This window comes from Leopardus geoffroyi, chromosome C3 (assembly GCF_018350155.1).
Source record: "Leopardus geoffroyi isolate Oge1 chromosome C3, O.geoffroyi_Oge1_pat1.0, whole genome shotgun sequence".
Classification (NCBI taxonomy): Eukaryota; Metazoa; Chordata; class Mammalia; order Carnivora; family Felidae; genus Leopardus; species Leopardus geoffroyi.
The window spans coordinates 130,618,249-130,642,332 of record NC_059338.1 but is presented as its reverse complement, the minus strand read 5'-3'; the positions used below and the strand labels follow the sequence as shown (position 1 = coordinate 130,642,332).

General features: G+C 36.7%; 1 protein-coding gene across 16 annotated transcripts in view; it reads right to left on the bottom strand.

Moving 5' to 3' along the window:
• Positions 1-24,084, bottom strand: part of STAU2 (staufen double-stranded RNA binding protein 2) — a 310,752-nt gene that overhangs the window by 179,883 nt on the left and 106,785 nt on the right. For 15 of the 16 annotated variants that reach the window (XR_006706573.1, XM_045454902.1, XM_045454900.1 and 12 more), the window contains 4 exons: positions 15,225-15,384; positions 13,857-13,964; positions 11,512-11,724; positions 1,032-1,169 (listed from right to left, as the gene is read on the bottom strand). Coding sequence is in view for 15 of the 16 variants with exons in the window: in XM_045454902.1 (XP_045310858.1) it covers positions 1,032-1,169; positions 11,512-11,724; positions 13,857-13,964; positions 15,225-15,384 (619 nt within the window). In the remaining variant the exon portion in view is untranslated. The remainder of the gene's footprint in view (positions 1-1,031; positions 1,170-11,511; positions 11,725-13,856; positions 13,965-15,224; positions 15,385-24,084) is intronic. The other variant, XM_045454906.1, reaches the window with a different exon arrangement.

Sequence of the window (24,084 nt, the reverse complement as noted above, 5' to 3'; positions counted from 1 at the left end):
TGGCTAGATATTAGCTTTGAAATACTTCAAGAAAAGAAGAGAGGGAAGGAGGAAAGAAAAATTGATAGCTGAAGTAAGTGTGGCAAAAATCTTAATTGTTGGGTTTGGATGCTGGGGATATTCCTCATATGCTATTCCTATTCCATTGTATTATTATTTGTAGTAAACTATTAATTAAGTATATCCACCTTTGGGTATGTTTGAAAATTGCATAATAAGAATTAAAGGTTTCTTCACTACTGGGGCTTGAGTTGGCAAATGAAGATGAATGGGTAGAATTTTAAAAGGAGGGGGGCGCCTGGGTGGTTCAGTCAGTTAATCAATCAATTCTTGATTTCAGTTCAGGTCATATCTCACAGTTCATGAGTTCGAGCCCCGCTACAGGGCTCCACGTTCACAGCGTGGAGCCTGCTTTGGATCCTCTGTCTTCCTCTCTCTGCCCCTCCCCCACTTGAGCTCAAGCACTTGTGCTCTCTCTCAAAAATAAGAATATTAAAAAAACTTTTTTAAGTAAATAACTAAAAGGAGGACATATTAGGCATTGTGTCTCAATCCGAAATCTCTAAATCTCTAAATGCCTAAATCTCTCAGCAATTCTGAGTCCCTCAGTCCTCACCAGCTAGCTTTCTTTTCCTAATTTTCCTGATAACCCAAAAGCTCATGCTCTTGGCCCTGTTCCATCTTCTACATCTATTTTCTAAATTATGTTTCTAATTCCATCCATATCCTACCCCCAGTGGTTAACAGCCCCTGACTGCAAAGCGTAACCTAAGTTAGAGATAGGCATTCTGAATTATACACTCTGTGGTAAATAACCTGTGTGAACTCACAGTCCCTTCAAAAATCCAGATGGTCCACTCTAACATGTCCCTGACACTTGAATGTTTCAGCCAAGCAGCAGGTGGGCCTGGAAGGAATGAATGTTATTAGTTCCTAGTTTGCCTTGCCCCCACATCTTTATTCCAACCTGGGGATTTCTAATTTTTTTCAGTAGTTACAAAATTGTTTTCTAACACAAAAGTTAGAAGTACCTGCATCACAAATTCCCGACGCCGAGGCATTCCTCTTTCTGAAAGCAAAACATAATCTGGCTCCTTCTCCTTTTTGGCCTGTTGAATTTGAGCCAGGCGGCTAATGGGGTTCATTCCTTGACCATACTCTGGTCCAGCCTAAAAAATAATTTGAGAAAATTTCAAAATATGCTTGCAAAACCTATTATCAGATCCTTTAAGAAACAGTGGTTCTCCCCTCATCTTCTGTACCCCAAAACCATGACTAGAGAAGATAATGCAACTGGAGAGTCATTTATGAAGATTTATAAAGGTAAATCATAGAATAGATCTGAAACTAAGACTTCTATGGGATTTAGGGCTCAAAGGCATTATTGATAACTTGGGCTAAGGCTGCTTTTAAACTCTTTAATATATTAGAGTTGCTTCACAACTTCTGTTCGCCAAAAAACACCAAAAAGAAAGTAAGAAGATAAGCCATGAGCTGGGAAGAGACATTTGCAATATATATAACTAAAAAAAAAGATGTATCCAGCATCCGAAATGTATTTTTTAAAACTCCTAAAAAGTATTGAGACAATATAAAAGAAAAATGGGCAAAGGAGATGAACAGATATTTAACAGAAGAAAAACATATGAAAGGATAATCAACCTCATTATGACTCAGAAAGTGGGGGTGCCTGGGTGGTTCAGTTGGTTAAGTATCCAACTCTCGATCTCGGCTCAGGTCATGATCCCAGGGTCATGAGATTGAGCCATGTGTCAGGCTGTGTGGAGCCTGTTTTGAGATTCTCCCTTTCCCTTTGCCCCATTCCCATTCTGCACACACATGCGCTCTTGCCCTCGCTCTCTCAAAAAAAAAAAAAAAAAAGACTCAGAAAATGCATGTTAAAACCACAGTCAGATACTATTTCACACTCATCTATTTGGCAAAAATTAAGAAGTCTGACAGCCCTGATTGGTGAGGATAGGGAGTAACAAAAACTTATACACTGCTGGATTGCCTGGCTGGCTCAGTCAGAAGAGTGAATCCTGATCTCAGGGTTGTGAGTTCAAGCCTCACATTGGGTATAGAGATTACTGAAAAAGTAAATGAATAAACTTAAAAAAAAAAAAAAAACCATCTTAGGGGCACCTGGGTGGCTCAGTTGGTTAAGCATCTGACTCTTGGTTTCAGCTCAGGTCATGATCTCACGGTTTGTGCATTTGTGCCCTGAATCAGGCTCTACACTGATAGCATGAAACCTACTTGCAATTCTCTCTCTCTCTGTTCCTCCCCCACTCTGTCTCTCTCAAAATAAATAAACTTTTAAAAAATCCTTATACACTGCTGATAATATAAATTGGAAAAGAATCTGGCAATGTCTAGTAAAGCTAAACACCTGTAGCTTCTTCATAGACATATAAATACACTTAGAAAATGGTTTCCCATTTGTGCTAGCTCATATATACAGGAATATCCATAGCTGCATTATTTGAAATAGCAAAAAAACTGGAAATAGCCTAAGCATTTATCAATAAAATAATAAATTATCTCATGTTAATACAGTGGAGTGGCATATAGCAATGAAAATGAATTAAGGACAGCTGCATGCCTCACAATGAATGAAATTCAGAAAAAAATTTTAAATAAGACAAGAAAAGCAAGCACAGAAGAGTACAGTATGATATAATTCATGTAAAACCCACTAAAACGACAAAACACTGCTGAAATTAACCAGGATCTCAATAAATGAACAGACATATGTTCATGGATCAGAAGACTTAATATTCTTAAAATGTCAAGTCTCTTCAAACTGATCTATCAATTCATTGCAATCCCAATCAAAATCCTACCATACTTCTTGTAATACTTAATAAAATAATGCTAAAATTCATGTGGAAACACAAAGGACAGATAACCAAAACAACTTTGAAAAAAAGAAGAAAGTTGGAGGATTCAGACTATCTGATTTCAAGATTTATTATAAAGCTATGGTGATCAAGACAGTATGTGTAGTATTGACATAAAGAGACAGAGACCAGCAAACACAGCAGCATCCAGAAGTAGACCCATACATATATATGGTTAACAGATTTTTGACAAAGGTAGAAAAGCAATTCAATGGGAAAGGGTAGTCTTTTCAACCACTGGTCCTGCAACAACTGAATATTCATATGCAAAAAAAACACACACACAAAAACCACAAACTTAAATCCGTACCTCATTATCATTAACTCAAATGGCTCACAAACTTAAATGTAATATCTAAACTATAAAATTTCCAGAAGAAACACGGGAAATTTTTGTGACTTGGTTAGGTGACAATTTCTTAGATACAACACTCAAATCATATCCCATAAAAAATAATAAATTAGACTTCTTCAAAATTAATAATTTCTGTTCTTTGAAAAGGTTAAGTCACAGGCTTTAGAGAAAATATCTGCAAACCATATATCTGATAAAGCACTTGTATGTGGAGGGGAGCGAAATAGGTGAAAGGAATGAAGAGGTAAAGACTTCCAGTTATAAAATAAGTAAGTCATAGGGACATAATGTACAGCACAGGGAATATAGTCAATGATATTGTAACAACTCTGTATGGTGACAGATGGTATCATTTCATAATGTCTAAAAATATTCAGTCACTATGATGTACCCCTGAAACTAATGGGATACTGCATTTCATTTATGATTCAATAAAAACATAAAGAATTCTCACTGAAGAAAAAAAAAAGAACTTGTATCTAGAATGTATGAAGACCTCTCAAAATTCAATAATAAACTTATTATTATTTACATTTTATTATTTTTATTGTTATTTAAGTTATTACTTAATGTTTGAAGTGGTCAAAAGATTTGAACAACACCTCATTCAACCTCATGTGCTACCAAACACATAAACAATGCTCAATATCATTAGCCACTGGAGTAATGTGAATTAAAACCACAATGAAGTATCAATACACATGCACTTGTACAACTGAAATTCAAGACTATACTATGTATTAGAAAGGATGTGCAGCAACTAAAATGATGGCTGCTAAGAATGTAAAATGGTATACTCATTTTAAAAAACAATTGACAGTCTCTTAAAAGGTTGAGTATATGCCTACTAAATGACCATGCCATTCACTCCCAAGCATTTACCCAAAAAAGAAAAGGAAAACTTATGGGGCACCTGGGTGACTCAGTTGGTTGAGTGTCCGACTTCAGCTCAGGTCATGATCTCGCAGTTCATGAGTTCGAGCCCCACGTCAGGCTCTGCGCTGACAGCTTGCTCAGAGCCTGGAGACTGCTTCGGATTCTGTGTCTCCCCCTCTCTCTGCCCCTCCCATGCTTACGCTCACTCGCTCGTGCTCTCTCTCTCTCTCTCAAAAATAAATGCTAAAAAAATTTTTTTTTAAAGAAAAGGAAAACTTATGCCCATAAGACATACACACATGTTCACAACAGCTCTATTTATAGCCCAAAATGAGAAACATCCCAAATATCCACCACAGGGTGAATGGATTAACAAAGGGTGGTATAACCATACAACAGAATACTACTTAGCATTAAAACAGAATCAGAGGCGCCTGGGTGGCTCAGTTGGTTGAGCTTCCAACTTCGGGTCATGATCTCGTGGTTCATGGGTTCAAGCCCTGCACAGGGCTTTGCACTGACCGTGCAGGGCCTGCTTCAGAAGCTGTCTCCCTATCTCTCTGCCCCTTCTTCGCATGCACACACACGTTCTCTCTCTCTCTCTCAAAAATAAACATTTAAAAAAGCTTTTTTAATTAAAAAAAAAAAACAACAGAATCAATAACTTAACATGCAACAACATGGACGAATCTGAAAATGATTATGCTAAGTAAAAGAAGCCAGCCAAAAAGAAGGTAGTTGCTTGGGAATGGAGGGTGGAGGGATTACAAAGGGGCACAAGGAAACTTTTGGGAGCAATGGATAGATTCATTATCTTGATTATGGTCATGGTTTCACAGGTGTACACATATATCAAAACATACCAAATAGCATGTTTTAAATATGTACAATTATACTTCAACAAAGCTGTTTTAAAAGCTAGCTAACTGGGGCGCCTGGGTGGCGCAGTCGGTTAAGCGTCCGACTTCAGCCAGGTCACGATCTCGCGGTCCGTGAGTTCGAGCCCCGCGTCGGGCTCTGGGCTGATGGCTCAGAGCCTGGAGCCTGTTTCCGATTCTGTGTCTCCCTCTCTCTCTGCCCCTCCCCCGTTCATGCTCTGTCTCTCTCTGTCCCAAAAATAAATAAACGTTGAAAAAAAAAATTTTTTAAAAAGCTAGCTAACCAAATGCAATTTTTTTCAGAAAAAAACAAACATGCAATAAAATTATAAGGTCAGGAAACGTTAAATATAAAACTAATATTGTGATTAACTATGTGAGGTGGTATCTGGACGTAACAGAGGAGGGGCCTACACAGCTTCAATCTCATTGAGAAATGTTCTAGATGCAAGTTGGGCAGTAAGTTTTCATTTAACGTAATAGGCTTTTTAACTTACATACGAATACTGTATAAGCCATTTAGAAGGTATTCTATTTTTAATGTTGTATGGGAAATGTTTATGAATAAAGCTTTTAAAAAAATTTTTTTAAACTTATATATAGCTGTTTTCGTGCCTTCTAAAAGGTTTAAAAACAAAAAAACAATCTTTGCAAATCAAATATTCTGTGTGCATATGAACTTTCTTCGTATATTACTCCTAGAAATGAAGCTGTGTATTTATCACACGGGCAGAACTTTGTTTCCACCTGTGAAAATTTACTCTAAAACAAGTGTCAGAGGCAAGGGTAATCACTATGTTGCAGGCTGTGTGTGTCACACTAAACTTGTATATAGTCGGAGCTCTTCCTGGTTCTCCATCACACCTAGTTTGCTGCTGCAGGTCGGATCCTGCAGGGTCTTTTAGAGTATATTTAGGATTTTGGACTTTATCCAAAGAGCAATGGGAAATTACTAAAAGATTTCAAGCAGAGGCATGACATGATCTGACTGGTGTCTCTGAAAGATAACACTTTTTAGAAGATCAGTTGACAGGATGTCAAAAGTACTTACAGGAAGGCCAATTAAAAACCTGCTATAGCAGTTCAGGCAAGAGATGATTTTGAGCCGAACCAAATAAAGATGGCAAAGAGATGGAAATAAATGAACCAACTTAAGAAATACTTAAGTGATAGATTCAATAGGATTTGATGATTGACTGGATATAATGGTTAAGAGAAAAGTTAAAAATGACTCCCAGGTTTCTGTTTCAGCAGCAGAGGGATGGTGATGCCAGGCACTGTGACAAGGAATGCTAAAGGAGAAGGAGTTTATGATGAGTTTGATGTGCCTGTGAAATAAATAAGAAGTGAAGATGTCCAACAGGCAGCATGTAGCACAAAAGAGTATCTGAAAATCATCTATACAGAGACTGAATTGAAACCCTAGAGGTATGAAGGAAGCCTGGGTGCAGTAAGAGAAGAAGAAAAAGACTGAGAACTTCAGTTACTGCAATAGTTAGATGGAAGAAGAGGAGAGAAAGGGAAGATTTTAGCTTTTGATAAAATTCTGGTTTCTACCCATACTTAATAGCAAAAATGAAAACTAATGAATTATAAACGAAGTAAAGGATTGATAAGAACAGACAGATACAGACAATAAGTTGTAAGTCTAAGAGTGGGATATCAACAAAAAGGTAAAGGGAAGTTTTTGAGTTTAGCACTAGAAGTATGCCCAGTTCCTGAAGACACTCAAATAAATATGTACTTCCAATGGTACGCTGCCTTTACTTTTATTTAATTTGCCTCTTTCATAAAAATGTTTTTAAGTTCCAAAACACTGTTGATACCGATTCCAATGACAAAAAACCAGATGCATAAATCCAATTAGATAATAATGGAGTCTGAGAACATTAAGAGAAACCATTAAGGCTGGTTTCTTCCCTTGATTGAAATTAACTACTAGCATCTCGGACAATTAACTTATTCCTTGGGTATCAAGCCTTATGTTCTCTTTCCACGAACTAGTATAGACAGTCTTGTAATAGTTGTATCCAGAAAATTTTACCTCCAACGTCGGAAACACTTCTCTAAATTCTCATCTTATAGAAGAGAACTGCATTAAAAAATAACATATAGACCCAAAGACATAATTAAAACAATCTAACATTGTAACAAGGTAACTGTGTAGCGTTACTCTTAAAATCCAAGAGGAGTTCACAATCAACCGGTTTCAGATGGGCACTGGAAACAGACAGGACTGGACCTGGAACCCGACTGTTACATGATCTTGGGTACGTTTCTTAAACATCAAGGACCTCATCGGTAAAATGGGATAAAAGCTACACCACAGCATGATTAAGAAAATTAAATAAAATGTGATGTTTTATTATTTTAAATAAAATTAAAGTAAATCATCAACAGTTTATTCTCTACTTCTACTGCATAATAAGGAACTATAGAGTCTACATGTATAAGACATATGAGGAAGGGAGGAAAATGCTGAAAACCAAGATACTATTCCAACCTGACCCATTTATTGGCCCACCATAAGGTGTGATTATACTTAAAATTATCTAGATTCCAACTCACTGTATGTATGCTGTTTTCTTAAAATAACCTTACATTCCAGAAGATGTCTATAGGCTTTATTTTAACGTAAGACAGACATGGTACAAGTAATTACAAGTGTAATGTATGTGAAGAAAAATGTAGAGGGCTAACCTACTCTGGGAATGGAGGAGAACACAGAAGCCTTCCCTGAAGAAGTCAAGTGTACGCTGAGATCTGAATGGTGGATAGGAAGAAAGTTCTGGAATAATATACTTATATACTAGAAGTAGCAGCAAATAATTCTGAGAATTTAAAATGTTGCTCTCCACTCTGGGGAATAACATTTAAACAATAATCTTGCTTTTAATGGCTATCGTTAAAAACAATAGGGTTATATTTATATCCTATATAAAAATGTATAGATCTGGGGCACCTGGGTGGTTCAGTCGGTTGAGTGTCCGACTTCGGCTCAGGTCATGATCTTGTGGTCTGTGTGTTCGAGTCCCGCATCGGGCTCTGTGCTGACAGCTCAGAGCCTGGAGCCTACTTCAGATTCTGTGTCTCCCTCTCTCTCTGCCCCTCCCCAGCTCATGCTCTGTCTGTCTCTCTCCCAAAAAATAAATAAACATTAAAAAAAAAAGTATAGATCTTTTCTAGCCTAATGGCTCATTATTCATAACTTATTAAGATTAGATTTAGTTTAATAAATTCGATGGAAATTATTGTGACCAGTTTTGTACTACCATTCTGATGTAGAGCACTGTTCTTCCATTGTGGAAGAGCTATAGATTTTATACATAAAAAGATTTAAGACAAAAAAAAAAAAAGACTCACTAATACATAGAACAAACTGGTGGTTGGCAGGGGGGAGGGGGATGAGTGAAATAGGTGAACGGGATTAAAAGGTACAAACTTCTAATTACAAAATAAATCACAGGGATAAAAAGTACAGCATAGAGAATACAGCCAATAATATTATAATAACAAATGGTGACAGATAGCAACTACACTTATCGTGGTGAGCTCTCAGTAATGTGTAGAACTGCTGAGTCAACATATTGTACTCCAGACACAAGTATGTCACTGTATTTCTACTATAGCTCAATAATAAAAATTCTTTTTAAAAACTTTTTTTAATGTTTATTTATTTTTGAGACAGAGACAGAATGCGAGTGGGTTAGGGGCAGAGAAAGACACACAGAATCCGAAGCAGGTTCCAGGCTCTGAACTGTCAGCACAGAGCCCAACATGGGGCTCGAACTCATGAGCTGTGAGATCATGACCTGAGCTGAAGTCAGACGCTCAACAGACTGAGCCACCCAGGCACCCCAATGATAAAAATGCTTAAAAAATATTTCAGAAAACAGACCATAGATATATTCACATACATCTAAAATGTGAATAGACAGGTATAGAATAACAATAATCTTTATTGAGCACTTTTTATTTGTATTGTTAATAAATACTTAATAATAATTACTAATACATTCTGTGTATTATCTCAGTTAACACATAACAATCCCATGAAACTAGTTCAATTATTATTCCTACTTTATAAAAAACAAAATGTAAGATTAGAAAAGTCGGGTTACTTGCTCAGGTCACAGGGATTCACACTCAAAACTGAATCCAAACGTTCTGTTCTTAAAACCATTATCCTAAATACTGCATGTCTCACTTATACGTGGAGTCTAAAAAAGCCAAACTCATAAAAACAGAGAGCAAAATGGTGGTTACAGGGTCTGGGAAGTAGGGGGATAGGAGAGATATTGTTTAAGGGTGCAAATTTGCAACAAGTAGTAAATAAGTTCTGCAGACCTAATGTACAGTAGAGTGAAAAAGACAACAATGTTGGATTAGAATCATCAGACTTGCTAACAGACTAGATCTTAATTATTCCAACTCCTAAAAAGAAATGATAATTATGTGGTATGATATAGGTGCTAATTATCCCTACAATGACAATTATAATATATAAATATATCAAATCAACAGGTTGTGCACCTTAAATTTACACAATGTTATATGTCAAATGTATTTCAATTAAAAACCCACTTAAATGCTAAAAAAAATAAAAATAAAAAAAAAATAAACAACCATTATCCTACACCCTAACCATGTGGTTAGAGCATATGAATGAAAGCCAGCCCTCAGAACCACTAGAACTCATAGGTGTATCTATTTGCCATTTATTTTTAGTCTACTTTACATACCATGTAGAATGCTATTTCAAGGAATACATAACATACACCTTGTCATAATGATAGTATTCATTAAGAACACATGTTTATGTACTTATTTATGTGAATATGTATGCATGTATTTTTAAATAAAGCAAAGGTACAAAATACAGAAAACCTATAAAAATACCAGTTGTACCATAGTACAATCTAAACAAAAGAGGTTCATCACAGATAAAACGTACAGTTGATCCCTGAACAAGGTGGGGGGGGGGGCAACGCCCCACTCAGTCAAAAATCTGTGTATAACTTTGTTTTTTTGTTTTGATTCCCCCAAGACTTAACTGGTAATGGTTAACTACTTAACTACTAACTAGCCAACGACTGAGCAGAAGCCTTACTAATAACAGAAACAGTGAATGAACACATATTTTGTATGTTTTATGTATTATATAGTGTATTCTTACACTAAAAAAGGAAATGTTATTAAGAAAATCATAAGGAAAAAAAGAAAAAGAAAAAGAAAATTATAAGGAAAAAATACATCTATAATACTGTATTTACAGGAAAATTTGCATATAAATGGACCCATGTGGTTCAAACCCGTGTTTTTGTAACCCTTGATTCGTATAGCTAACCCAAAGTCTGCTAGAGAAGTGACACTGAGCTGGCAAGTGACATGCTGGCAACTGAAGGCTCTCTCTGTAAACAGAAGGCTAGCTCGTTCATCCCACACACAGTGTGCACGCGCGGGCAGTGTCCTGTACTCAGTGCCGACTCAGCTCGTTCCTTTTTGGGTTGTTGTTGTTAATGTAAACAGAAAAACCTGCTCCAGTAAAAGAAAGAGTCACAGCATCTTGCAAAAGTGTGTGCTCTGTTTTCTTCTTTGGCCAAGCTCTACATGCCTGAAAGTACAGAAATAAAATAGTACCGTCTACCTCGCAGGGCTGCTGCGAGCATCAAATGTGATAAAGCACACGAAGTGCTGGGACAAAGCTGGCCGCACACGGTGCTTTATACCTACCAGCTGCTGCCACCGTCACCAGCATTAGTATGACTCATATGATTATTACTCTGTAACCCATCATCATTTCATGAGAGCCCAACAAGTTACTACATTACAGTGTTGTGTGCAGAAAGAACGTTGGGTTGGAAAACAGAGTCCTTCAAGTTGTTCCACACGTGAGGTGAATACGAGCGAGCAAATTCTTTGAGCACGCATGTTTCATGAAACCTTACTGTAAAAGGAGGGGTAACGTCATCTACCTTACACAGTCCTGATGAGAATCACATGGTGACCATGAATGAGAAAGTATTTTTTAAACCATAAAAACTAGAAATATGGAAGGTACTGTTTTTTGATGAACAAACACAGGTATACAAGTGTCTAAAAGCAAAACAAGGGTGCTGGGGTGGCTCAGTCGTTAAGCATACGACTCTTGATTTTGGCTCAGGTTGTGATCTAACAGTTGGTGAGTTCAAGCCCCACATCAGGCTCGACGGTGATGGTGTGGAGCCTGCTTGGTATTCTCTCTCTCTCTCTGATCCCTCCCCACCCCCACTCTGATCACACATGCACTCTCTCACACTCTCAAAATAAAAGAATGAACAGTAAAAAGAATTTTAAAACAAAATAGAGTGTTATTAATTTATAGTCCAGGACCACCGGTGATTCTGGGATTGTATACAATCCATACATTTAGGTGCCTGTCCTACGGAAAAATTTTTATCTATAGTTACCATAATATTTATATAGTAAACCTGACTAATGTTCACAAGCACACACTTACCTTTACTATTGTTTTAGGGCGTTTTTTAAAAAATAATTTTGGCTTTTCAACCACAGGAAGAGGCGGGAGTTTCTTAAGCTCCTGTAGGACGGTGGTTGCAGCACGCTTCTTGGAGAGTTTTTTACTATTTCCCTCTCCTTCCGCGGAGAACTCTCCTACTGACACCCTAGTAACAAAGCTTTTCATATGTGGTGGTCCACTTTCTTTAATAACCTATTAAATATAAGTAAACTATTGAATATAGGCTCTTAAGTAGTGTTATCATCTCATGCATCTTTTAAATACTCGTATCATAATCAAAATTGAAATCACAAAAAATTATGCCAAAATTATAGATTTCTTTAATAAAGTTATATAGACATTATTAGGGACCATTCATTTTTTGATACTTATGCTGCTTAATAAAATGAAGTTGAAAGAACAAAAATCTAAATAAATACATTCAATTCACACTCAAAATTTGTATTTTATTAGCTTAAAATAGGCAATTCTAATTATGGTGACCCAGTTTCTTATGGAACAGAAAATTAAGAACATAAAACATACCATATTGGATTAGCTACACAGACCATCCAGAATAATAGTTTGTATATAACTGTGTAAATATCTAATTTCTCCTCTGTAAGAATAAGTTACTGAAGTCTAAGGACTATTTCTTACTGGAGTTCTCTAGCCCATAAAGCATCCTACAAGTGGAAGCCTCTCAAAAATAACTTTTGGGTGAAAATAACCTATTTTTGATGGAGACCTCAAAGGCTGTTTTATAGAAAGGAATGTTTACTCTCTGTGACATGATCTTAAAAAGGTAAGTAGACATACCATAAAAAAATACCTGTGTTTCTAGAGTAATGGATTATGAATCTGCCAGCTATGAATGAGCATTCCTAAACCCTGTATTAATGTGCTCTTTAAAATATTCCAGTTTTTGGAGGAAAGGTGCTCTCCAAAACCCAAATGCTAAAAACTTTAGTCTCCTTCAAAATTCAGACCTTTCATAAAAGAAACCCTATTTAGTTAAATAGTTTACCATGTAACTTTACATTAAAATTTTGTCTTCTAATAATACCAATTAGGAAAAGGAAAACAACACAGTATCTCAATAATCCAACATTACTGGGGTTAAGAAACTTATGATAAGCATACTATCCATGTAATTTAACCTTACTAGTTGAAACACTAAAATTGTTTATTTTAATAACTTTGATGGGCACCCTCCTCAATTAGAAAAAAAAAGTACACATTTTACCAACTTAACAGAATACTAAATATTTGACCTTTTTATTGTTCACATTAGATCATTATGAGCACCAAATATTCTATACTATAATGTATTGATGCTTTCAAGGAATTCTAAGACTTCTAAAACTATTCCTATTCATTGTAGCCTTTAAAAGGCCCATGCTCCAACAATTTTTGAGTATATGTAATTACTTTTGATAGTACATTTTCCCTATCATTTCTTGCTAGGACCAACAGGCTGTCAAGTACATTCTATTCCTGCCTTCCTCATTCTGCTTTTAATCTGCTAGAGGCTAAGAAATCAGATAACCCAACTTTATGAGGATTGTGTCTAAAAAGACAGGTTCTCAGTCGAGGTCAGTTGATCTTGACAGTGAATAAAATGTGGGACCTTTCTAGTAGGTAAACTCCACACACTTTGAAGGAGAAAACTCTACAACCGTTTTAGCTTATTTCCTGGGTTTTGTCTATTTTCTAGATATTTGAGTTACAAAATTAATGACCTCTTAATAAAGAAGGTATTACAATAATTTAAAATTTTTTCCCTTTTATATCTCACATGATTTTTATAAATATTTTGTGACATGTTTATCTGGCGGTAACGTAGAGAGCTGCTAATTACTTGTTTGTGACTTATTGGCAAAAGTTAAATTTAAACCTATTTTGGTTCCACAAATTTAGAAGAATTTAGATATCCATATATACGTGTCACAAAATATTAACTTGAATACTTTGAATTTGATCCTACCAAAAACACTAAACCCTATAGCATACTATAAATCTACTATATATATGCTTACATATATATATACAAAAATATAAGTATATTTATATATATACATACAAAAAGTTTAATACAGCAAAGCCAAAGAGATCCGCAGGAATCCAAGATATTCTGGTAAGTATATTATAGTAAGTATATAGTAAGTAGAGAAAGTATATTCTACTTTCTCCAGGGCCTATATGATTTCATGATAGACAGTGAGAGCATAAGAAAGCACCTGAACTCTTTCAGGAGATTAGTATGCCAGCTAATTTATTTGTTCGTTTATTTTAAAAGTGAGGAGCAGGGGGAGAGAAATGAAAGATCTCTACTGAGCACTTACCTCAAAACTGACGGGCATATTTCGCTTCAGAGCAATTTCAAACACTAAGCTGATCTCAGATTTGTTTGCATCTTTGTCATCATCCATTTCTTTTCCGGATTCACCGTTCTAAATCACAAAATACAGGATGGCAATGAAAACCCGCTTTGTAGCAAACTGTTACATATATTCTACAATAAAGAGGGCCTATCTGAAATACAATAAGAAAAAAGAAACCAGAGACTGTATCTTGTGGATTCCTATGTAACAAGAGTAGTTGTAGGCTTTGTTGTGAGGCTTTTTGTAATTTAATTTTTAGGGTTTTTCCCCCCCCTCAAAGTGGAAGAATAAATGTTGAGTGTGGAAAAATTTTACTCAACCATATACAAATTTGAGTTTATACTATGTCCCCAGACTCACTTTTCTTTAGAGATCTGTATCCCCCACCCATTAGAATATCCCCAATATTCTAATGCTATTTAATTTTCTGTAAACTATGAATTGTAGAAGGAGTACAGGATGTAAACCAGGATTTTGGAGCTCTTTGGTTCTGGCACCAATTTAGTTATTCACTTCTTTAACACATACTTCTGGAGGGCTTCATATATGCTGAACACAGGGTAAGTCCCAGAGATAAAAAGATCAAGAAACAGTATCCCTGCTACTAAGAAACTTACGACATGGTGTAAAAACAGATAAGCACAGAGGTTAGAGTCATAATGAAAGTGTACAAGGAGAAAAACACCTACGTCGGCCATTAACTAAGATGAATCTCAAAGGGGAAAGACAAGAGGTTTGATAGCAGGGCATCTGCAGGGGTTGAACAGTACAGTTTGCAATAACTAAGTGGATAGCTCAATAACAAGGTATCTTATAAGACATGTCTGGGCTGGAGATACTATTTTGAAATCAACAGAGAGAGTCGCCAAAGCCATGGAATGGGTGAAATTACTCAGGATCAGCCTCAATATCCTGGTCTGTAAAATAAAGTGGGACTGAAAAAAATCCACACAAATCTCTTCCACTTTAAATTCCTGGACTCTAGATTAACACAGTGTATTCTATACTCAGTAAACATAGCATTAAATCTAAGGTAAATGAATGCTATTTCCCATCCTTGTTCATATCCTTAAACCCTGTGTTGCCTCAGAAGTGAACTCTGTGGGTGAACCAAAGTTCTCCAAGGTAAGGTCATCCTAGCAGGAACACATGAGCTTAGTGTAGGAGGCACGTAATCTGAGAGGCGGATCATAGCAGGCCACCATTCTAATATTCTTTCCTATCAGAGGAGATGATTTCTTTTATTTATAAAAATGCATTTGTTTGTCTTGTTAATAATCTCACCAGGGAACGATAAGGAAGAGACTGTCACATGTAGCAGTAACATACCTGAGGTGATTTTTCTGGAATAGGCTCATTCTGCAGTGCTTGAAGGGCTTTCATTGCAGCATTGTGTCTAGCAGCTTGTCGAGTCTTTCCTTCCCCAAAAAATTCATTGTTTCCTACAGTCAGCTGAACATAAAAGATCTTGGGCATTGGGCAATGATACCTAAAATAAGAAAATAAAAATATTAATGTTTGTTCAATAAAATCATTCTATAATCATCAATAAGATTTGTTTTCTTGAAATTGATACCAACCATATAATGTACTATATACCCTCTTATTAACCCCAGTAAAGTTTTAACCTCACAAATGTATTTATAAAAGATAAAATATGAGTCAATATATCTATAGGTATCTATCTCCATGAAAAACATATTAGAGAAAACAATGTGAAACATAAATTAATATAGTAAAATTTATTCAATTATATCACAGAAGATTCTAGTAAGAAGTTTTCAGTCAGATTTTTTTTTTTAATGTTTATTTATTTTTTAGGGAGAGAGAGAGACAGACAGACAGAGCATGAGCGGGGGAGGGGAAGAGAGAGAGGGAAACACAGAATCCAAAGCAGGCTCCAGGCCCTGAGCTGTCAGCACAGAGCCCGACATGGGGCTTGAACTCATGGACCATGAGATCATGACCTGAGCTGAAGTCGGATGCCTAACCGACTGAGCCACCCAGGCGCCCCAGTTTTCAGTCAGATTTTGACAGAAACAAGCCAAATGGTCTGTGCTGAAGGAGGAGACTCACAACAGAGGCAGGAGACAAGCAAGCCCATTCAGGGGACAGGACGCAGATTTCTGTGCCTTCAGCAGAAGAGTTATGACTAGACATGGGAGGGGCAGAGAGATAGAGCTACAGCTCCATTCCAAAGGAGTGAGTACTTTGCCAAGTAGTAAGATCAGATCGAACATAAAGAATGGGGAGGTAAGCTAATTCTTAAGCAGATAAGCAGTATAATAATAAAACGTATTTAAAGAGAGAAATTTTAGCAGGTTCGCGTTTAACAAAACTGAAGTAAGGAGTCACAACTAGACAGCACCAGTGATGAAGATATGAGGCGATAAAAGGGCTGAGTGAGGAAAGAACAAACCTAGAAGAAATTTAGAAGAAAAAATTAAGAGGATATGCAATAAAATACACTAATTCAACAATTATTTGTGGAGGACATTCTATATGACAAGGGAGTATGACAATGAACAAAAACACATTGTACTGGGTAAGACAGATAGTAACTAAAGTAATATGCAGAGTATCTAGTATGTTAGAGATCTAAGTTAAACAGAAAAAGAAGGAAAGGTTCAGAAGTGTTCGGGAGGTAGGTTTTAGACAGGGTGGCCAAGGAGGGTCTCATCGAGAATATGACAATTGTGTAAAGACCTAAAATAACTGAGGGAGGCAACACCCAGATATCTGGAACAGTGCATGTGATGCAGAGAAAACAGCAAGTGCAAAGGTCCTGGGGCAGCAGTGTGCCAAGTATGTTCAATTAATTCAGAAGATGCTTATCTGGCTACAGTTGAGGAAGTGAGAAAAGGAAAGCTAAGAAAGGAAAAGAGGTAGCCAGATTCCTTAGTGCCTTACATAAAAGTTATTGTAAAGATCCAACTTTTACCCTGAGTGAAATGGCCAGCCACTAGAAGGTTTGGAAGAGAAGTAACATACGTGACTTGCATTTTGGAGGGATCACCTAACGATTATGCTGAGAACAGTAGGGGATGATGATGGAAGCAAGGAGATCTATCAGGAGACTACTGCAGTAACACAAGGGAACAGCAACAGGGACCTACTAGGGTAGCAGCAGTCCAAGTAATGAGAAACAGTTCGATTCTGAACAAATTTCAAAAGCAGAGCTGGCCGGATTTACCAAAGGATTAGTTATGGAATATGAAAGAGGAGTCAAGGATGACCCCAGGGCTTCTGAGCTGAACAAGTGGAAGACAGAGTACCTGTACATTGAGTCAGCAAAGACTGGAGAAGGAACAGGTTTGTCGGGGGTGTGTATCAGCCGCTCTGGTTGGGGGATATTAAATCACTCAGCCTGCTTAGACATCTTAAGTGGAGATGTCAAATGAACAGTCAAGTCTGGACTCTAAGCCTGGACTCTAGGAAAGAGGTCCAAGGTGAAGATAAAATTTGAAAGTCATCAATATATGGATGGAATTTAAAGCCACAGGACAGTGAGAACTCTATGGGAAGGAGTGACAGGAAGAAGAACAGGCAAGCACAGGGTCCTTCCTGAAAGTTAAATGGGAAAAAGTAGGTCTAGGAGGAAGGAGGGGGCAATTGTGGCAAATTATACTCATAGACCAAGTGAAATGATGACTGAGAACTAATACCACTGAATTGGGCAATTCAGTAAAAGTAAAAGGATTGATTTTGATGGGAGTGGTGGATTTACAACATGATGTCAAAAAAATTAAGTTAAAATCAGTCCGGTGCTGAAAAATGTCTGTTTCAAAGCAAAGAGAAGTCCAACTGAAGTCCTACTACGTTTGGGATGATTACTGGACATCTGAAGAGCGGGGTTCTATATTCAGCCTGAGATAAACTGCACAGAGCCTGTCATAGAATTCGGCAGGCAGATGGCACTAATTAGCGAAGGCTTACAGAAGGTAAAGGACCAGAAAGGGACATCAGCCCTGAAGATGCAGTTCTGGGAGACAATAACTGAAACCATGTGAGTGGGTCAGCACCTGGAAAGGGTAAGTGTAAAGGAACCGAAAAGGAGAGCCTAAGGCTGGGATCTGATTGAGGCCCGTGATCAAAAGGCAGGGGAAACAATAGACGGCAGTGAAGGAGACGAAAAGAGGGTCAGAGTTAGGAAAGAAATTACGACACAATGTCAGGGAAATCAATATTGTCAACTGCAGTGGAGAAATCCAGAGTAGGAAAAAAAGAAATGGTCGCTGTTTTAAATTCTTAAAGTCAATTTTCTTGGCCACAGTTTTCTATTATTTTGTTTTAAGATAAAGTATTTTAAATGTGTTTTCATTATGTCATAGGTTCTCATTTTAAACACGCAAATATAAAAAAAGTTAAAGGAAGAAAAAGATCACTTACAGTAAAATACTTTTAATATGCTAAGACGAAGCATCAAAAACCACAATCTGTTTTGCTCTTCGATTTCAAGAACTAGTATACTGAGGTACACAATCTCTCACTGCATTCCTGAGGTGCATTTTCCTATTGTTTTAGATACCCTTACTGCATAGATCTTAAAAGACTAACAAAATAAATGCAGGTTATCTTCATTGTGTACACCACAAAATTCAGTTTTCCACCTACACAGTATTTCATGGATATTTTTAACTGGTTCCACTATAAAACTTTAAAACAGACAACCTGAAATCAGAAATTGACTCCTGTACTGAGATCTTACATGGCAAGCTTTCACCATAGAGCAAATGTTTACAATTAATTATACACTTCTGAAAACAGAGGTCCACAACTGGAATGCTAACAGACCTTTAACTACAGTAGAGGGAGTGGGCGCCACTATAATCACTAAGGCCTGCTGACAATTACAAAACTCATTTCGGTTTGCCACAGAGACAAACAAAATTTCTGTTCATTATGACTTTACTGGAATATGATGTCATAACACATAACCATACTGAAACAATCTGCTGATTTTCTGACCAAAATATTAATTGCACACTAAAGAGCCCTTGGGGCCTCTTCCTTTGTGGCCATCAAATATGGCTCTATATATGTATATGTGTATGCATGTGGATACATATGTATATGTATATTATATTGTGTAACTATCAGAGGAGAAATCAGGTTTGCTGTATTTTAACATAAAAAGTAAACTATTCTAGCACTAACAACAGGAAATACCAAGGGTAAATGCCTGACTTGTTTTGTTCTAGTTTCATTCCATCCTCTTACTTAACAATGATTCTTAATATTCTACCCCGCATGGTTTGATTACCTTATATATCACATCTCCCCATATCATGGTGACAATTAAAATTAACCAGAATGTCCTCAATAATGGCACCCAGACTGAATTATGGTAGAAACGATGCAGAAAGTCTCCTTGTATGTTAGGTCCAGGTCTCTAAATACCTGTTTCCTTTACTAAAGGAACATTCAGAGTTTATTAACTTTGAAGCTTGATATGTTCTAAGTAGAATTTCTTTTTCTATTTATTTCAAACATTAAGCTCATTCTAGGTAAAGTGCTTTTAACAAGTGATGTACACATTTCTAAAAATTAGTAGATATTTATGAAATCTTACATTGCTATTCTTAAATGATTTTTCTCAATTAGAATTTTTATTCCAAATGTTTATATTTGCATAGTGATTTGCAATGTTTATATTTGCATAGTGACTGTTATTAAAAAATGAGCCATGAAAACTCACTCATCCAGGCTATTTAAGTTTCAGGGTCAAATGGCTTCTACCCACAGCCTCCAAAATACTTTGTGAAGTGTGATCCCACTCATCAGAATTACCCTCAGTGCCTATTAAAAATGTCCATTCCTGTGCTCCAATCCTGATCTCCTGAATCAGTCTCTGGGGATGGAACAAGAAGCTTCACTTTAACAAGATTCCCTGGTAAATCTTTCATACTAAGAGTCTGAGAACCACTGCTCCACGGTATCACCACAGCTCACAATACAGCATACATGATTTGATTACTTCAAACTCCACGCAAGCAAACGACCACACACATTCCTGTAGCATCATGGTTAGGTTTCCTATATATGTCTCTCACTTAACCTCACAGCAGCCAGGTGAGACAGATGCCCCCATGATCACCATGAGAGCTAACAAATATCCCCAACATGGTTGTGAGCAATCAAACTGAAGTCTATCTAACTTCAGAGCTCAAGACTCAGGAAACTCTTAAGTCATCTCCCAAAAATCTACTTTATCCTCTTCTATTTTTGTGTTCACATTTGTTTACGAAATTTGTTATGTCCTTGGTAAGCTGAAGAACCTAATACAAGTTGCTTCTAAACCTAAGGTCCACTAGCAGACTTCAGAAGCAATTTACTAAATAGCCACTGAAACAAACAGAGCTCCATAATGAAATCCTAGGTTTTTATGGTATGTCAAGCCAAGGAGGATCAAAAGAGACACAATCAAGTAACCATCAAACTGAAAAGTCAGAATAATGAGCATCGAGTGTTACAGTCCTAATGGTCTAAGTTTTATAAAGGCTGCTTGTAAGGCCTTTTCCCCATGCCTCTTTGCCCTCTGTCTGCTGGAAGTCTTATAAAAACTAAACAAATAAAATTTCAAATAAAATAAAATAAAAGCAAAAATAAATAAAATAAAATAAAATAAAATAAAAGCTTCCCTTTCTTTAAATCCCAAAAAAGTCTTTAGATTTGGCCTATCTTCAAGACATCACAAGTCAATACAGCAGTAAAGACAGGATGTATATTTGGTTCCTTTGAATTAACACTGTCTGACATTCCTTATAGAGTTTTGGTTTTGATTTTTGAGTTAAGGGAAGACTTTACATTCTTATTTAAGTATTCTTATAAGAATATACATAATTTTATTCGTATACTTCTATTTGACTGTCAGTTATAAGAAGTTTCCATATCATATATCCTTCCTTCCTGCATAAAGTTACTTCATTAATGCTCTCTTTGTAGACTCCTCTTGTATGAGTCTAAACAACTAAAATCCATCTGTCCTCCCCTACCATTCAGTGACTGCTTTTTTTTCTAACATGTCTACTCTCCTAAGTATCATTTTTACAAGGTGAGAAAGACATATTCCAAATAACATGAGAACTTTTAAAAATTGAGAAATAATTGCCTCATTTTATTTGATAGCATTATTCATAAATCTCAACCCAGCTTAAGTGTTCATATCTCCTCTACAGGTTTATGTCCTGAAATACATGAACATGTTATCTTCTCATCTAATAAGGAGAGGCTTTTGATTTCTGTGTTTATTTCTAACATTGACTGAAAGCAGAAATGTCACTTAATCTTTCTATCTCAGTTTACTTATCTGTAAAATATGAGCAGAATCTATGTTTAAAGACCTCTAACAGCCAAAACTTAGAATTCAAATGACATGTTGATTATTTTGACTCTTTGTATGCATTTTGGCACTGCTAAGCATTCTTTTACTTGCTATAGAAAAATAATAGGTTTTATCATAAAGCCATAAAATAGTCCTTGGCCCACTTTCAAGCTTGTATGTATATAAAATGTCTAGATAGGAGAGGGTTCTTTCTCTATTCACATCTATAAATTTTGAAAATATATCTCTTATGGGATCTAAATGTTAAGTCTTGAGGAATTTCAAAAATTAGGACCTATTAAAAAAGATTCACAGGGCAGCTGAAAATAAGCTTTAAAGGAGGGTAAGGATAGTCTATTCTATTTGTAGAATTATTATAATGATGTCTAAAATGCCTAGGGGAAAATACAGAAAGATATGTACTAAAAACTGGGACAGGATGCCTTGAAGTGATGGAATTACAAATGATGTTCTCTTTCGTAATTTCAATTTTTTTTTAATAATACGGCTGTACTAGAGTATAAACCAAAAAAAAAAAAAATGTTTAACTGAAATAAGTCTAGCCCCATCCAAATAAAGGTAAATCTGTGTTCCAAATGTAAATTTGATAAATTAGCAGAGTGACTTGTGGAACACAGAATATAATCCACAAGAGTAAATAATGTGTAGTGTGTTACTGATGCTAGTACCACAATAAGACCATGGAAAGCATAGCATGTTATCAAAGAGCCCCATTTTGTAAATACACAATCACCACTCTAAATCCTACACTTGGATCCAGCATAAACCTATTCTTCCCCTTCCCTACATGAATAGCGAGATAAATCATCATCACCATTATCATGATTACAACAAAAATATACAAAGCAGTCAATACGTGTCAGGCACTCTTCCAAGCACTATACATACTAATCTCAGTCACCATAACAACCCCAACTTCATTTTACACATAAGGAAATGAGGAAGAGATATTTCATTTGCCCAAGGCCACCCCCCCAGGCCCAAGTAATCTCACACCGGAGCCCATGATCTTAGCCTCTACACGATGCTGTCTCTGAATGAACTAGATAAAATGAACACCATACACTGCAGAGGTACTAACTATAAACTATGGAGAAGTCCTGCCAGACTTGGCACTTAAGGCAATTTAAGTCAAATTAGACCTCAGAGACTAATGGTCACATTGGTTACCAAAGAGAATTTGGGGGAGCACACTAAGTCCAGGAAACCATGCTGGCAGCAGTCTTACTACTCTCTCTCATTCTTTGTCTCTTCTCTTAACGTTTTTGAAGCTCATGCTTAAAAGTTGATGTTCCATCAGGGAAATGCAAACCAAAACCACAATGACATAGTACTTCACACCCACTAGAATGGCTATAGTCGGGCAGCCACTGTGGAAAAGTTTGGCAGTTCCTTAAAAATTTAAACAGAATTGCCATTTGACCAAGCAATTTCATTCCTAGATATATATAAACTGAAATTTAGGGGCGCCTGGGTGGCTGGGTCAGTTAAGCATCCGACTTCAGCTCGGGTCATGATCTTGTGGTCCATTAGTTCGAGCCCCACATCAGGCTCTGTGCTGACAGCTCAGAGTCTGGAGCCTGCTTCGGGTTCTGTGTCTCCCTCTCGAGACCTCTGCCCCTCCCCGACTCATGCTCTGTTTCTGTCTCTTCAAAATAAGTCAACATTAAAATTTAAAAAAAAAAAACTGAAATTTAAAACTGCATTGAAACAGGAACGCCTGGGTAGCTGAGTTGGTTAAGCATCTGACTTCAGCTCAGGTCATGATCTGGCAGTTCCTAAGTGCAAGCCCCACATGGGTGAGCTCAAGCTCCACTTTGGGTGAACAAGAGCCCCACTTCAAGTGAGCATGAGCCCCGCTTTGGGTGAACCCCACTTCTCTCTCCCTCTCTCTGCCCCTCGCTCACTTGTGCCCTCTTTGAAAACAAAAACAAAAATGTATACACAAATGTTCACAGCATTATCCATAATAGCCAAGAGGTGGAAATAAACCAAAAGTCCATCAATCAATAGATCAATTAACTAAATGCAGTATATCCATACAATGGAGTACTATAGAGCCATACAAAGGAATAAGTACTGATACATGGATATAATGTAGATGGACTTTAAAAACATGCTAAATGAAAGCTAGACACAAAAGGCTACATATTGCATAATTCCATTTAGATGAAATGTCCAGAATAGGCAGATCCAGAGACCAAAGTAGATTAGTGGTTGCGGGGGCTGTGAAGAGAGAAAAGGGGGAGTAACTGTTAATGGGCATGAGTTTTCTTTTAAGGGTGATGAAATGTCCTGGAATTAGACAGTGGTGGTGGTTGTACAACAATGTGAATGTAGTAATTCATAGCATACAGAATTGTATAATTGAAAATAGTAAAAATGATGTTTACATTATTGTGCATTTTACCTCAATAAAAAAAGTTTTTTAAAAAAATCTTGACTCTCCCTTGCATCCAATCTTCTCAAGAAAAGAGTCTTCCTAGGTGATTTCACCTACTCCTATTTACAGTCCTGGCAGACTCCCAGAAATGAGCCTATCCAATTGGGGGAGGGCACAAGCAGCATCCCTCCCTTTTGCACTCTTAGAAATTAATGACCTGGTCTTCTTCCTGCCCTTGCTTGACTGCCAGGGGCTATGTGAATTAAATTAATTTAACAAATATTTATTAAGGGCCTAATTCATGCCAGGGACTGTTTTAATCCCTAGGGATGGTAGACTGCCCTCAGGAGACAATCAACAAATAAAACAGTAGCAACTGATAAGATGGGTTAGAAGAAAAGTAAAGTAAGAGAACAGAGTAGTAAGAGAGCCTTTAGGAAGTGACATTTGAATAAAGAGGT